Genomic DNA, 13,750 nt, shown 5'->3' with positions numbered 1-13,750 from the left:
GAAAGAATACACAGGGTATTTTGAGAAAAAGAAGGGAAATACAATCTAAGCAGAAGGAACAAAATGAGAAAAGTTTATGATGTATAAGTTCTTAGCTGTCTGATAAAACCTGTATGCCGGTTACCAGAAAGTCTTAAAAAGTGTAAAAACAGTAAGAAAAAAGCAAATAAAATAAATTTACATAGGCAAAGGAATAAAACACTGTATACTAAAATGCTGTTACCAATATTGAATAAAAAACACTACTTTTGGATGTAGTAATATGCATTCTTTTTATTATGATATTTGATAACAGCTTGAACAGTATGTCTAATGACTCCCATTATTGAAGTAATAGTGGTTTCCAAAGCCTGGCTACATATGATATTTTGAAATATCAGAACAAATTTAACATGATGTGAATGTCTATTACTTCAATTGGAGATACACAGTTGCTGCTAATAAGTAGTATTAACTTACAGTGAGACATTAAAGAAAATAAAGGTAATATTTTCCCCCAAAACACCCATGGACCCCTTCAATTCTATCCATGGACTCCAAGTGTCCCATAGAATCAGTTAAGTCTCTGGAGAAGATACTGCAAAGTTACCATTTGTTAATTACCTAATGGGTATGTGGCACAGTAGCACTTTCTCCTGTTTAGTTTTGCAACATACTATAAGGAAGACATAGCTAAAATGGGCACTGATATTTGAAAGATAAGAAAACTGAGGTTCAAGCAGTTTATGTAGCCTGCCTAATATCATGTCTATAATGAATGCCAGATGCAGGGTTAAAGTTCAAAGTCAGATTCTATAATCTCTCTTCTTCCCACTATGGAATCTGATCTAGAGAATCATCAGAATGTTTTAAATGGACAGTTAGAAGATGAACACAGCCAGAACAAAGAGTTTATTTCAAGAGTAGAAGACATACAACTGGAAGTGTGGGCTAGGACCAGACTTTGGAGGGTTCTGAAAGCTTCAGAGAAAAATAAAAGTAAATGCTTTTGATAGTATGAAAAGAAGCTTTTCGGGAGGATGATGATGAAAGTAGCATTTCAAGAAGGAAGGAACCAATCTGAAGGAAGGATGGTGATTTTAAGGATACTGTAATATGCTCTGTCCAGAAGATTTTGGAGTAGGTCTAAAATTACACATTCAGGGCACCTGGGTGATTTAGTTTGTTAATCATCTGCCTTTGGCTCCAGTCATGATCCTAGGGTCTTAGGATAGAGTCCCAGTGGGCAGTCTTTCTCCCTTTTCCCCCCTCAAACTCTCAAACAAATAAGTAAAATGTTTAAAAAATAATTTAAAAAATGAAAAATTATACTTAAATGCCTCACTCAAACTTAGTTGAATCCTTTTATTAATTCTTCGAAGGTGTTTTTGGAGTATTCTCTCAAGATCTATTCTTAAATGTACTGAGATACACAACACAGGGTAAAAAGAAATAAATAGAAAGGCACTTGCTATTCTTCAGTCTAGCAAAACACACATCTACTTACCAACACTTGTGCAACTTTCCCCATCCACATCCAGCTTCCACCCTTCATAGCATGAACACTTGACTGTGTGCTTGTGCTGCTCACACACTTGACTGCACTTTAGATGATTGCTACAATAATCTATAATTTCACACGTTTTATTGTCTTTGTTGAGCTGAAGTCCTTCAGGACAGGAACAGACAATTCCTCTTCCAGGAACAACAGAACAGTGATTGCTACAGCCTCCATTGTTCAGTGAACATTCATCTATAAAAGGAGGGGAACAGATTACAGGGCATTATCAATTGTTTTGCTCAATTAAATACTAATCATTGAACTCAATTCTCTAAGGCTAGAATTAGAGCAAGGATATTATAAATGAATAGAGGGAGCTCTCTGGATTTTTTTTTTCAGGGATTGGGGTAGGAATGATAAAATAATTCATCGAATGACCAAATCTAATTCTACATGATAGGAACTGGAAATGGAAGGTTTTCATTTCTGTAAAATTTTGGACTATACTTTGTTTGACCCCATAGAGGTAAAGTATGTTCAATGTTTCTTTCTATTATAACTGGAAAAATTATGCTGAGCCTTTCAGCTGTTGAGCAAAATCAGTTGTTAACAGCTCCCCAAGGACATACATTGATGATCTGAAAATTTGGCTTGGTTCAGTGTATATAAACAGGCATATACATACATACATATATATATATATGTATATATATTTCTACATCTAGTGTCTGATTCATAATGATAATGCAGGATGGATTAGTTTGCTCTTTACTGGTTACAGTCATTTATTTTTAAGTTATGTAAATTGTACATTACACCCTGTATATTGGTTATTTTGATTAATTCAATGAGGTCATGGAAGCATCATAAATAATATACATATACACAAAAAGGTTGACTTGGTATTTGTACTAAAATAATGAGCAACCAGTATTTATTACATGGATAATATGATTGGTTTATAAAGAAAGAAACCCTTTCTACCATAGTCTTATAGTTTAGAATTGCATTACATATATTTATTTCTGATTCTATTTCATTATAAATTGTAAGGTACAGAGGGTGTACAAACTATTTGCTCTGTTTAGCAGTGTATATCCAATAACTAGCACAGTGCCTACCATATAATAAACAGTTAACAATATTTTTTGAATAAAAAAATGTCCAAATGCACAGTTACCCCCAAATTGAGCCACTACCTGTCCATTTGGGAAAATTTCAAGATGACCTACTTACGCCATTGATGAAAATAGCAGATAACTGTTTTTTCAAACACACTACTACCTATTCCTATCTATTACTAGATACATAGGAATAAGGCTAAAAGAAGCTTTGCTTTCCTTCGCTTTAAAAATATTTTTAAGTTGTTCTCAAAACCTGTCTAATTAGGTGTTTTTTGAGACATGCTAAAACAGAATGTTGTTCAATGATTGACAAATTGCAGTAATAGTCACTTATGTACCTCAAATATTTCCTGCTGTCTATGAAAATTTATCTACTTCAGAAATTGAGCTTAAGTATAACACTTTAAAAATATTTCTACATTTTTTTAAGTTCTATATAGGTCAACTTTTCTTCATACTATTTGTCACCAGAAAAGAAGTTACAATAATAAGAAAAGGACAATGATTATATTAACTATTTTCTCTAAGAATTCATGTTTGGCATTATTTTAGAAGAAAAAAGTAGATTCATTTGGCTCTCCCAAAAATGTTTATTCACCCATATCATAGTCATTGCAAAACAATAATCATTGTAAGGTATTTTCCCCACTTATTTCAAATGTCATTCTTTCTCAAGAGAATTACTGTAAAGAAGTATCATCATACCCAGGTGAAAAAAAATTGTTATAGTTCTCTTAGCTTACTTAAAATATGACCATTCTTCTGATACTATTGATGGAATGAAGTCATAGATTTTTAAAAAATAAAATTTGCATTGATATCTAAATCGAACATATAAATTTAATGTCAGTATTTGTGTGGCTAGTCCCTTGTTAATTCCTCCTTAACCCTAAGCATGTCATTATATCCTGAAACTTTCTTTCTTTTCTTTTCTTTTTTTTTTTTTTTTAATTTTATTTACTTGAGAGAGAGAGAGATAAAGCACAGGCTGGGGGAATGGCAGGCAGAGGAAGAGGAAGAAGCAGGTTCATGAGCGTGGAGCCCGATGTGGGACTTAATCCAACCCTGGGATCATGACCTGAGCCAAAGGCAGATGCTTAACTGACTGAGCCAACCAGATGCCCTAATCCTGAAACTCTCTTTTAAATTTTTATTACTTAAAAAGAATTTCTCATTGATCAAGCTCTAGTCAGGTTCCTTGGAAACTTCTGGTGAACTAGTCCTCAAACTGGCTTATAAAAATTGCAGACCCTTAGTATAAATAATTTCAATCTTCACTCCCTTCCCCAATCATACTCCTGTCACCACCCAAAAAGAGATTTCACCAAACACTAGCATAGTTTCTAACTGCTTAGAACAGCCTTCCTAGTATGACTCCAATTCTGTTAAAGTACCTGCTTGAGAAAGCTCTATGCTGATGGGAGAATTTACCATTTGCTCCAGCCAAAACCTGGTGATAGGCAGACAGGCCCTGGAATCTCGTCTTAGAACAATTACTTTAAAAAACTTGCAGTTATAACTATTTTCTCTGCACATTGAATATGTAATCTTCTACCTCCCAGAACTGTCTTTTCAAGGACTTGAGAAATGTCTCTTTGAAATGCAAACATTCAAGAAGATAACTCTTTCACTCTTGCTGGCAACCCTGCGGGTGCTTGGTTTTGAGTTGTACCACCGTCTCTAGTCAAAGATATGAGAAATTTGTTTCTTCTCTGGGATAAGCACCAATGGTCTAGTCACATGGGTCAACCCCCTTATCACCTCTTGGTGCCTTTCCCTTACCATACTCCAGGCTTCAAAATGCGTCTAGTCGTTGGTTTCAGAGAATTTGATTTCAGTTCACAAGAAATATTCTTCTCTGTTGAAATAATAAATACTGAATAAAATCAATCCTCCCCATTTTACCTAGAGTCCAGCATTGTTTATCTTTGATATACCCTTATAGTAAAGTTTAACAGTTAACTCTAGTCTTGAATGATTCAAGATTCTTCTCATTTGTTTCTTAAACAATATCTATTTCTTAAAGTATATACATTTCCCCTTGAAATCATTTGAAAATCCCGCTGAGAAAAATACTTTTCACTAGGATTAAGAAAATTATTTCATTCAGTGTTCCTTTACTTGGTTTTTGTTTTGGTTTTGATTTTGTTTTACAGATCAGATTTATCTGGAGAAAACAAGAATCTCTTCACTAGTCAAAGAGTATGATTTTTTCCATCCTAGGATATCTCCCAAGTATTAAGTCTACAGATTACAAATTATTTTCATACAATATATTTTGTACAAATTTACATGTATTGAGGAATAGGATATCAATCAATCCCTGTTACCTTTTTAACAGAGGATGGTAAAGGAGGGAACACTAAAAATAAATAAATAAATAAATAAACAAACAAACAGGGCGCCTGGGTGGCTCAGTGGGTTAAGCCGCTGCCTTCGGCTCAGGTCATGATCTCAGGGTCCTGGGATCGAGTCCCATATCGGGCTCTCTGCTCAGCAGGGAGCCTGCTTCCCTCTCTCTCTCTCTGCCTGCCTCTCCATCTACTTGTGATTTCTCTCTGTCAAATAAATAAATAAAATCTTTAAAAAAAAATAAATAAATAAACAAACAGCTTTTTTCAAAAAACCTCTTTTGCCTTTGGGACTCTCTCTCTCTAAAAAGAATTTCCTAGCTACTAGCTAAATGCATGCCAATTATTTAAAGTTAATTCACTTGGTATATCATCTTTTATATCCACTGGGTAAATAACTCATTATGGCTGCTGCTGCGGCACTCATAAACCAATATCCTTCTTAGCTGGACAGGATCTAACCTACGACTAATGGGCAAGGATCTTGAAAATAAGAGACCAAAGTGCCATTTCTCTATAGGTACCAATATTGCCTATAAGGATTCCATCTATGGAACTATAGTACAAAGGTACACACAAAAGGTAGGAAAAGGAGAACCATAGAAAGTAATTCAATCCTTTGACCAGTATTTGTTTTTGATTTTCATTTCCCTAACTTTCCTTCAACTTCACCTCACAAAGGGGACAGTATAGGACTTCAATATGCCATAGTGCTATAAGCAGGATAGAATTGACTTTTGTCCTTTCTGGAATGACCACACCTAGCTTTATTGCAATCTCTTTCACACCTGTAATTCTTTGGAATGTTTGAGCAAGTTTCCTAAGCTGATGAATATAGTGGCTTGACAGTAAGAGGCAATTTTCAGTCTTGAGGCAAATAAAGAAATAAATTCAGAAGAAATCCCTTTTGCTCTTTTATTTTACTAATTCAGAGAGCAGAGGACAGGAAAATAAGGCTGTGTTTTTATAACATTATTTTCATTTTTCTTGATGATTGTATTTTGTCTTCTTTGCCTTCATTTAATCTGAAGGTTGAGAAAAGATAATTTCTTTCAATACCTATATTGCATCTGACATTATTACCATGATTTCCTGCTCAATAGCATGATCTCCTTTTTTGTTATGAAGAATCTGACATTTCAAGAAATTAAGTTACCTGCCTAGATGATTTAATTGAAGTAACTGAAGAACAGAATCTAAACCTGTCAAAATCTCAATTTTTTCCTAAATTTACACATTTTCAATTTTAAGAGCAAAGATAGTTTCCTTCTTTCAGAATTGCTCTTACAACCTTCACGAACAATCCTCACATATGGTAATGCAAGAGATATTTCCATCCACCAATCTACTCCATAAGGGGAATAAGCTGGGAGAAAAAGAAGTAACTACAGATGAGCTAAGTCTGTTACCTTGTATTTGTTACCTTGTATTTGTTGCTTAATTTTAGGATTTTTGGGGGGAGGTGGCAGGGGTTGAATCATTTTATTTAAATTTTAGCATCCCAGGGGTACCTGGGTGGCTCAGTCCTTTTAGCATTCTGACTTTTTATTTTTGGCTCAGGTCATGATCTCAGGGTCCTGAGATCCAGCCCTGTGAGGAGCTCTGAGCTCTATGTTGATAGGGGAATCTATTTCAAATTCTCTCTTTGCCTCTCCTTTGCCCCTCCCCCTATTCTCTCTCTCTCTCTCACTCTATAAATAAATGTCTTTATAAATAAATAAACAAATAAATAAATTTTAGCATGACTGAATGAAGATTGTTACAGTTACTGTTTCAAGGGTATTTTATAGAATCACAGAATCCTTGGAAGCCAGGACACTTATTGCATAAATTAAAACATAATAACAGATTTTTTATCACTCAGTATTCTATTAGTACTCAATTCAGATCAAAATATGATAACTTTAGGCTTAAATATAGTTGTCTTTTTTATTTTCAATTAGGTAGCTTCATCATTTCCTAAAGTCATTTTCTCAGTCCCTAGTCACCTCATTATTGTTCTTATCATTCTGTTAAACCCTTCCTCATTACTCTATTGATATCACCTTCAGTATTATCTAGAAAACATATTTTGAAAATCTCCTTGCTAAATGTCTGATCTCCCCACAGAGAAGGAAATGTAATTTTCTTTATATGTTCTGGTTGGCATAAAAAAGATGACTAGTCAAAAGTGATTTCAAAGCTCAAAAGCTATCAGATTGAAATAATCACTTTAACTAGATATAGCATGCCCAAGAAAGCTATTGTAAGAGGACTAAAAACTTCAGAGAAAATTATATAAACTTGAATAATATTCAGTTGGTTTTATTGTTCAATTTCTTCTTTTCCATTCCTTTTTTTAAAAAAATATTTCTATTTTAATGATTGGAATGTATGATAAAATCCACTGGATGTTAGTAAACTCTATCCCATAGAGTTTGTCCATAATAAAAAGGTTCTCTTGTTGAGAATGACTCACTGACAAAAAAATATCATTTCATTGTGGAAACAACATTAACCATCCAGAGCTCTAAGTGATGAGCACAATTATATAATTAAGTTAGTTGGTTATAGTCCAGACTTTTCTGCTTCATTATCAGATATTTCTGATCATATTTTAAAAACTTTTAACAGACTTACAGTCCCTGAAAAATGGAGATAAGATTTGATGCTAAACATTACATTTAAAGGAAATAAATGGAAGAAGTGTATGCTACTATAAGTATCAGCAAGTAGACTAAATGTTTCTAGTCTCCAGAAAGAAATCAGTGAAACACGCAATACCACAGAGATCGCCTTCATCAGACCCATCTGGACAGTCCCTTCTCCCATTGCAGAGTTTCTCTGGCTGAAGGCAGGCTGAAGTGTCATTAGCACAAGGGTACTTGGGTGGTCCACATAAAAAACTGTCACAATCATCTTCATCTGACTGATCTTCACAATCGATATCTCCATCACATATCCATGCTTTATTGATGCATCTCCCTTAAGGAAACAGAAACATCATCCATTTGATTGTTGTAATTAAGTCACTGTCATAATGAATAGTCATTACCGTCTTCAGTCAGAGGCAGAACTATGTGCTATTACCAAGAAATCTATTTGCTGATAGTCTGACAGTTTATTTTCATGACTATTTGAATAGGTCTCGCACTCCAGTTAAAATGATCTTAAAGTTAAAGCCATGATATTTTCCTTGGTTTCAAGTTATTGTCTAGCTCTATTAATAAAACAACTTCGGGACTAATTGAAAGCTTCATTATGATACTTAAAAACAAACAAACAAACAAACAACACTAAACAATCATTTGTACGTAAGTCACTTTTAGAGACCTAAATTCAGGTACATGTAATTTGTGATTTTGCAACCCTAAATTAAAGCAAATGGTTTATTTCACAGGAAAATAGGTCCTTCTGTTTACATTCATAAGCCCAAGACCTTAACTCTTCCTCACACCTAGACATGTGTATTCCTTTTCATAAAATATAAATGTTATTAAACATCTTGATAGCTAAGGTATATACAGACAGGTGTTATTGAAATATGTTTTTCTTTATTGACTTTGAAAGGGAAAAAAATGATTATTGTTTGGCCAGCAGTTTTCAAAAGTAATAACATGAAACACAGAGAAAGCAATGGCCACTGTCTATGTCAATCTTTTTTCACTCTAAAATTTTCCAGAATGGTTATTTTTTTCTTCTGATTAATTCTTTTCTAGATTATGAAATGTTAAGGTATAATGTAATTAAAAATGGACTTGAAGATAAATACTAGTTATTAGCTGACTGTATACCAACAACTCATGAAAGGAGTAGGGAAAATGAAAGGGAAAAGAAAAATACCAGATTGTATATGTCAGAGTCTATATATTCAGATGTCTATGTCAAACTTAAAGGTTACTAAATTTTAAAATAATCAAAATATTGGTGAAAATATGTTTCATTTGCATAAATACATAAATAATTTCCCATGCTATGAAGTCAAATGAGAAAAAAAAGCACAAATCATCAGTTCCATAGTTAATATAAATACATTTCATAATCAACATTAGTTACTGATGAAAACACTCTTAAAATAAGAAATGATGGGGCACCTGGGTGGCTCAGTCTGTTAAGCAGCTGTCTTAGGCTCAGGTCATGATCTCAGGGACCCAAAATCCAGCCTCACCTTGGGTTCCCTGTTCAGCAGAGAGCCTCCTTCTCCCTCAACCTCTGCCTGCTACTCTGCCTACTTGTGCTCTCCATTTCTCTGTCAAATAAAATCTTTAAAAAAAAATGATGGAGATTTCACTGTTCAATTTTATATAAGTGGAGAAACATTATAAGCTTTGCCTTTACATCACAAATAAAACTAATAATGTTATTATTTATATTATCCTGGAAATACTATATAATATAATTAGATAACAGAAATAAGTTAGGTATAAAATTAGAAGAGTATTATTACTCTTTTAATTTTAATCAGTTAATAATCAAATAATCATAAAATCAATAAAAACTAAAAATTATAAGAAACTAAGAATAAAAAAAGATAGCTAGTTTCAAAAATTATACAGGAATCTGTAGGTTTTATATCTCAATAGACTATAATAGAAGATAGATCTAAAAATCTATCATAAAACAAAGTATTTAGTTTAACTACATAAGAAGTATAGAGAATGTATATGCAGAAAATTAAAAAGTGTACAAACAAACCCAAAAGAAGTCTTGGATAAAGAAATAATTTGGTCTTAGAGAAGATTTATAGCTGTAAAATATTTCCCCAAATTAATCCCAGTAAAATAGTAACAATATTATTACAATCCTATAAGCTTATCCTAAATTTAAGAAAATAAGAATGCAAATAACGTTTGGAGTTTTCATGAAAAAGAGAAGAAATTTATGAGTAGGACTGTAAATGCCAACTATTTAGAAGTATTTTGAACTAAAAATAGTCAAAATATTTATAACAGAATATCAATCAACACATCAACAATTGAATAAGATAGAAATATCAAATACTCATCTACCTGGTATATGGTTTTAATATACAAAATTGACTATTCAAAATAGTACAGATAATGGAATTACAAAATTGGTGATGTAAGGAATACTGCTTAGCCATCTGGAGGGGAAAAAAAAAGGCTGAATCTTGATCCTTACACTAAAACATATTCTAAGTGGATCAAAGAAGTAATCATTTTATTTTATTTTTTTAAAGATTTTATTCATTTATTTGACAGACAGAGATCACAAGTAGGCAGAGAGGCAGACAGAGAAAGAGAGGGAAGCAGACTCCCTGCTGAGCAGAAAGCCTGATGCAGGACTCCATCCCAGGACCCCGAGATCATGACCCGAGCCAAAGGCAGCAGCTTAACCCACTGAGCCACGCAGGCGCCCCAATCATTTTAAAATAACGATGATAAATGCATACACATTCTAGAACAAAATAGATATGAAAACAAAACAACAAAGACTTGAAATAGTCATTACACATATCCAGAAAATATGAAGAACAAATTTGCAAACAATCTCATAAATACATTTGATTTCACATTACAATATAATATAGTGGGATATAATCCCACTATAAATTCAACACAAAGAAATTAGAAATTTTCAAACTAGAAAAATTTTTATTATATGTTAAAAAGGGACTTTCTTTCTTTAAAATATAGAAGGGCTATTACAAATAAAACAAAGATCAAAAAAACAATACAATTGTAAAATTAATGAATCAACAATGACTTACAAACCTATGATGACCAAAAATATCTTTTAATGAAAAAGCTAAATAAGCCATTTGATATATTTTTTTTTCCTCTGCCAGATTGGTTTGGTTTAACAAAAAAGAATAATAGAAAGAGATTTGACAAGGTTGTAAGCAACATCTCCAATATTGAGGGGGCTTCAAAACAGAATAATTTGTCTAGGGCAATCTTACAAAATCTAACAATAAAAAATGCATTAATTCTTCACCAGCGTAATTCTAATTTTAGATGTTTTCTTATTAATAGGTTTGCCAAAATGCACAAGGATGCATTATAAAGACATGTGTTGCCACTTCCTATATACTAGCAAAAGACTGAAAACAGCTTAAACCATTATTGCAAAACTGGTGACATCAATTACAATGCATCCATGCACTGAAATTACACATTTGAGTGAAAAAGAATGAGAGAATTTTACTCAGGTAATATAACACAATATCCAAACAGGAAGCAAGATGGCAGAGGACCTGAAATGACATCAGGTCCCAGGAGTTCAGCTAGATAGTTATCAAACAATTCCAAACACCTACAAACTCAACATGAGATAGAAGCACCAATTCTAGGAACAGAAAATCAACCATTCTCTGGAAGGTAGGGGTTTGGAGAAGTGAATCCGAAATGATGGTAAGATGGAATGCAGGGGGAGGAGCCAGCTCCTGGCAAGTGATTGAGCAACAGAGCCCCAAATCAGAACTTTTATAAGTCAGCTCCCCTGAGGGACATCACTCCAGAGGCTAAGCAGGGGTGGAGCCCTTGCAGGGAGAGTGTGGTCACAGAACCCACAGGGTCACAGAAAGATCAGGGGCATCTGAGTATGGCAGAGTTTCCAAGTATCACAGTGGGGAAGACAACTACAGAGATGGAGCCAAGGAGTTACCTTAACCCTTGATCCAAGGCACAGTTGGGCCACTGCTTTTCGAGCAGGGACCCCACAAGTGGCAGCTCTGGAGAAACCCCCTCCATCCTCCTCAGGGAGGAGTGGCATGGGGGTGAGTGGCAGCAATCTGCTGGGTTTGGACACTCCAAACGTGGCTGTGTGCCAGAGATAGAAAAACTCAGTCACAGGCCAGGTGAGTTCAGAGTGCAGTCAGAGACCAGGGAGATGGGAGGAATTGACTGCTTTTCTCTGAGGGTGCACTAGGGAGTGGGGCCCTGAGCTCTCAGCTCACTCCATCTGGAGACTGTGAGGCTGCCATTTTCATTTCTGTGCTCCAAAGCTCTATGGAAAGTGCTTAGGGAACAAACGATACTGAGAGCGAACCCAAGTAGATTACTTATCCTGGCCCCTGGCAAGGACAGTGCAATTCTACCTCAGGCAAAGACATTTGAGACTCATTGCAAATGGCCCCTCCCCCAGAAGATCAGCAAGATCATCCAGCCAAAAGCAAGTTCAATGAGAATAGTGGAATTCCAGAGGTAGGGGAAAGCAATGCATAGAATTCATGGTTTTTTTTTCCATGATCCTTAAGTCTTTCAAAGTTAAACTTGTTAAATTTTACTTTTTTTCCTTATTCTATTTTTAAAATTTTTCCTCTTTCCTCTTTCAACATTTTTTAACTAGTTTATCTTAACAATATCTTTTTTAAAAAAATCTTTAAATCTTCATTTTATAGTCATATTTTACCCCTCCATTGTATTTAACTTTATTTTTTGTATACATATAGGTTTTTCCTTTAAAATTTTGAAATACAATTTCTTCTAATATATCAAAATATACCCTAAATCCAGCACATAGCTTTGTTCTAGTCTCCAACCTGAGCAAATTCTTTCCTCTTTTTCCAACCAACTTATCTTATCAGTTCTATTTTTAGAATTTTTTTTAAATTTTCACCTTATAGTCATATTCCATCTCTTCATTATGTTCAACCTTATTTTTGTATATATATATGTTTTTCTTTCTTTAACATTTTGGGAAATAATTTCTTCTAAGAGACCAGAAAACACCCAAAATAAAGTAGGTGGCTCTGTTCTATTCACCAGTATAATACATATTTCTTTCTTTTTTTTAATTTTTAATTTTTTATTTTTTACCCCTTTCTTCTTCCCTCAGTTTTGGGTCTCTTCTGATTTGGTTTCCATACATTTTTGGAGGATCTTTGCCACCCTTTTAATATTTTATTCTCTCATTCATATATTCCTATCTGAATAAAATGACAAGACGGAAAAACTCACCACAAAAAAATAGAACAAGAGGCAGTACCAATGGCTAGGGACCTAATCAATACAGACATTGGTAATATGTCAGAATTAGAGTTCAGAATGATGATTATCAATGAGCTATCTGGACTCAAAAAAGGCAGGGATATATTAGAAAAATCCTTTCTGGATAAATAAAAGAACTAAAACATAACCAAGTTGAAATTTACAAAAGATATTAATGAGATGCAATAAAAAATGAGGATGCTTACTGCTAGAATAAAAGCGGCAGAAGAGTGAATTAGTGATATAGAAGACCAAATGACAGAATCAAAAAGCAAACAAAGGAGAGACAAACGCCTACTGGACCATGAGGGGTGAATTTGAGAGATAAGTGATGCCACAATGAAACAATATTAGAATAATTGGGATCCCAGAAGAAAAAGAGAGAGAGGGCCAAAAGGTATATTGGGATGAATTATAGTAAATAATTTTCCTAATATGGCAAAGGGATAAAGCTTCAAAATCCAGGAGGCACAGAGAACCTCCCTCAAAATCAATATAAACTAGGTCTAATAGTAAAACTTTAAGAGAAAATCCTGAAATCCTGGAAGAAGCTTGGGACAAGAAGTCTGTAATATACAATAGTAGAAATATTACACTGGCAGCAGGGTTATCCACAGAGACCTGGCAGTCCAGGAAGAAGTGACATGATATATTCAGAGCACTAAATGAGAAAAATATTCAGACAAGAATACTATATCCATCAGGCTGCCACTGAAAATAGAAGGAAAGATAAAAAGCTTCCAGGACAAACAAAAATTAAAATAATTTGCAAACACCAAATCAGTCCTACAGAAAATATTGAAAGGGGTCCTCTAACCAGAGAAAGCCTAAAAGTAGTGGACCAGAAAGGAACAGAGACAGTAT

The 13,750-nt window shown here is 34.0% G+C and overlaps 1 protein-coding gene across 1 annotated transcript in view; it reads right to left on the bottom strand.

Annotated features, from left to right (window-relative positions):
- Positions 1-13,750, bottom strand: part of LRP1B (LDL receptor related protein 1B) — a 1,985,448-nt gene that overhangs the window by 689,530 nt on the left and 1,282,168 nt on the right. The window contains exons 22-23 of the mRNA XM_044242553.1: positions 7,719-7,919; positions 1,487-1,732 (exon numbers count right to left, since the gene is read on the bottom strand). Coding sequence (XP_044098488.1) covers positions 1,487-1,732; positions 7,719-7,919 — 447 coding nt within the window. The remainder of the gene's footprint in view (positions 1-1,486; positions 1,733-7,718; positions 7,920-13,750) is intronic.

This window comes from Neovison vison, chromosome 3, assembly GCF_020171115.1.
Source record: "Neovison vison isolate M4711 chromosome 3, ASM_NN_V1, whole genome shotgun sequence".
Taxonomy (NCBI): Eukaryota; Metazoa; Chordata; class Mammalia; order Carnivora; family Mustelidae; genus Neogale; species Neogale vison.
The sequence above is the reverse complement of the archived record's forward strand: the minus strand, read 5'-3'. Positions and strand labels throughout refer to the sequence as shown.